Below are 1,687 nucleotides of genomic sequence, written 5' to 3' on the forward strand. Positions count from 1 at the left end.
TATAAACGAGGTACATAACTTTTTGAATGGGCGCTACATATGCCCACACGAAGAAGCATGGCGGATTTTAGACTTCCGTATACATCATCGTCATCCAGCTGTATAGATTCTAACTGTACATGAGGAAAACATGCATCAATTACTGTTCAATGGAGAAAACACAATACCTGAAGTCCTATCAAATCCGAACGGCAGTACTACCACCCTACTTGCGTGGTTTGAAAGTAATGCAAGAGATGCAAAAGTTCATGATTTGACATACCTAGATTATCCAAAATCTTACAAATGGGAAAAGTCATCTAAGTCATGGAGTCGAAGAGTTTATGAGTCAACAAAAACAGTCGGTCGGCTTGTATTCGTGCATCCTACATCTGGTGAATTATTTTACCTACAGATGCTACTCTGTCACCAAAAGGGATGTACATCGTTTCAAGATTTGCATACCGTACGAGGTACCGTTTACCCAACCTTCCGGGCTGCTTGCAATGCACTTGGATTAATAGGGGATGATATTGAATGGCTTACCTGTTTCACAGAAGCTTCCATCTGGGTAACCGCATCATAGCTACGATCCCTTTTTTGCCACCTACTGCTTTTCTGTGAGGTCAACAATCCACGTTTACTATGGGAAAGTGCATGTGATAAGATGAAAGATGACTATCTACATACCTTGAAACTCCAAATACCATATAAGAATGTTGCTTCAGCTGCTGACATAATTGAACAACAGTTGCTTCATGATTTAGATAACATCCTCCGTTCCGCTGTTCCATCCAAACCAATGGGAGACTTTGGCCTTCCTGTTCCTTCAGCTGATGTCATTGGTATTTTACGAAATCGGCTTCTACTGGAAGAATTGAGCTATGACAAGGAAGGGCTGCTGAAAGTGCACAATGAGCTGGTGCCAAAACTAAACAGTGACCAACGATCGGTCTATAACACAGTTGTCAGTTCCATAGAAAACAAAAAACAAATACTGATGTTTGTTTATGGACATGGGGGTACCCGCAAGACATTCCTATGGACAACCATTCTTTCCTATTTCAGATCCATAGGAAAGATTGTATTGGCTGTTGCTGCTTCTGGAATTGCGTCACTTTTGTTACCTTCTGGAACAACTGCACATTCAAGATTCAAGATACCTATCGACTTAACAGACGAAAAATCATGTGATATTAAAAAACGCACCTTCCTTGGTGAACTTATGCAACATATAACACTCATTATTTGGGATGAAGCACCAATGAGTGACAGAAGGTGCTTTGAATTTTTGGACCGCTCACTTAGAGATGTGCTAGATTGTGATCAATAGCCGTTTGGAGGCATATCGATGCTTCTTGGTGGTGATTTCCGCCAGACTCTTCCTGTTGTACCAAAAAGCACGCGTTCGGAAATTATTCCACTAACTTTACCGAGTTCATACCTATGGCCATATTTCATAGTTCGGATTTTACATACAAACATGAGACTACAATCGTCTGACATAACAACCCAAAATTCAATGTCCACATCAGCCTTTGCAAGATGGTTGCTAGCTATTGGAGATGGAGTCATAGGTGTACCAGATAAAGATGACCCACGTGATTCAAGTTGGGTACAAATTCCATCTTCACTCCTAATATCTGCCACTCCAAACTCTCTACAGACGTTGATAGATTTTGTTTATGGAGATGGTATACTTATCGAC

At 40.8% G+C, this 1,687-nt stretch overlaps 1 protein-coding gene across 1 annotated transcript; it reads left to right on the forward strand.

Annotated features, from left to right (window-relative positions):
- The first annotated feature begins 646 nt into the window (after nucleotides 1-646).
- On the forward strand, nucleotides 647-1,312 carry LOC145106789 (uncharacterized). Its single transcript, XM_079043717.1, has one exon. It carries the CDS (start codon nucleotides 647-649, stop codon nucleotides 1,310-1,312), a length of 666 nt encoding a protein of 221 aa, XP_078899843.1.
- The last annotated feature ends 375 nt before the right edge of the window (nucleotides 1,313-1,687 follow it).

The sequence above is a fragment of the Lactuca virosa genome, chromosome 4, assembly GCF_052849685.1.
Source record: "Lactuca virosa cultivar CGN04683 chromosome 4, Lactuca_virosa_CGN04683_v6, whole genome shotgun sequence".
Taxonomy (NCBI): domain Eukaryota; kingdom Viridiplantae; phylum Streptophyta; class Magnoliopsida; order Asterales; family Asteraceae; genus Lactuca; species Lactuca virosa.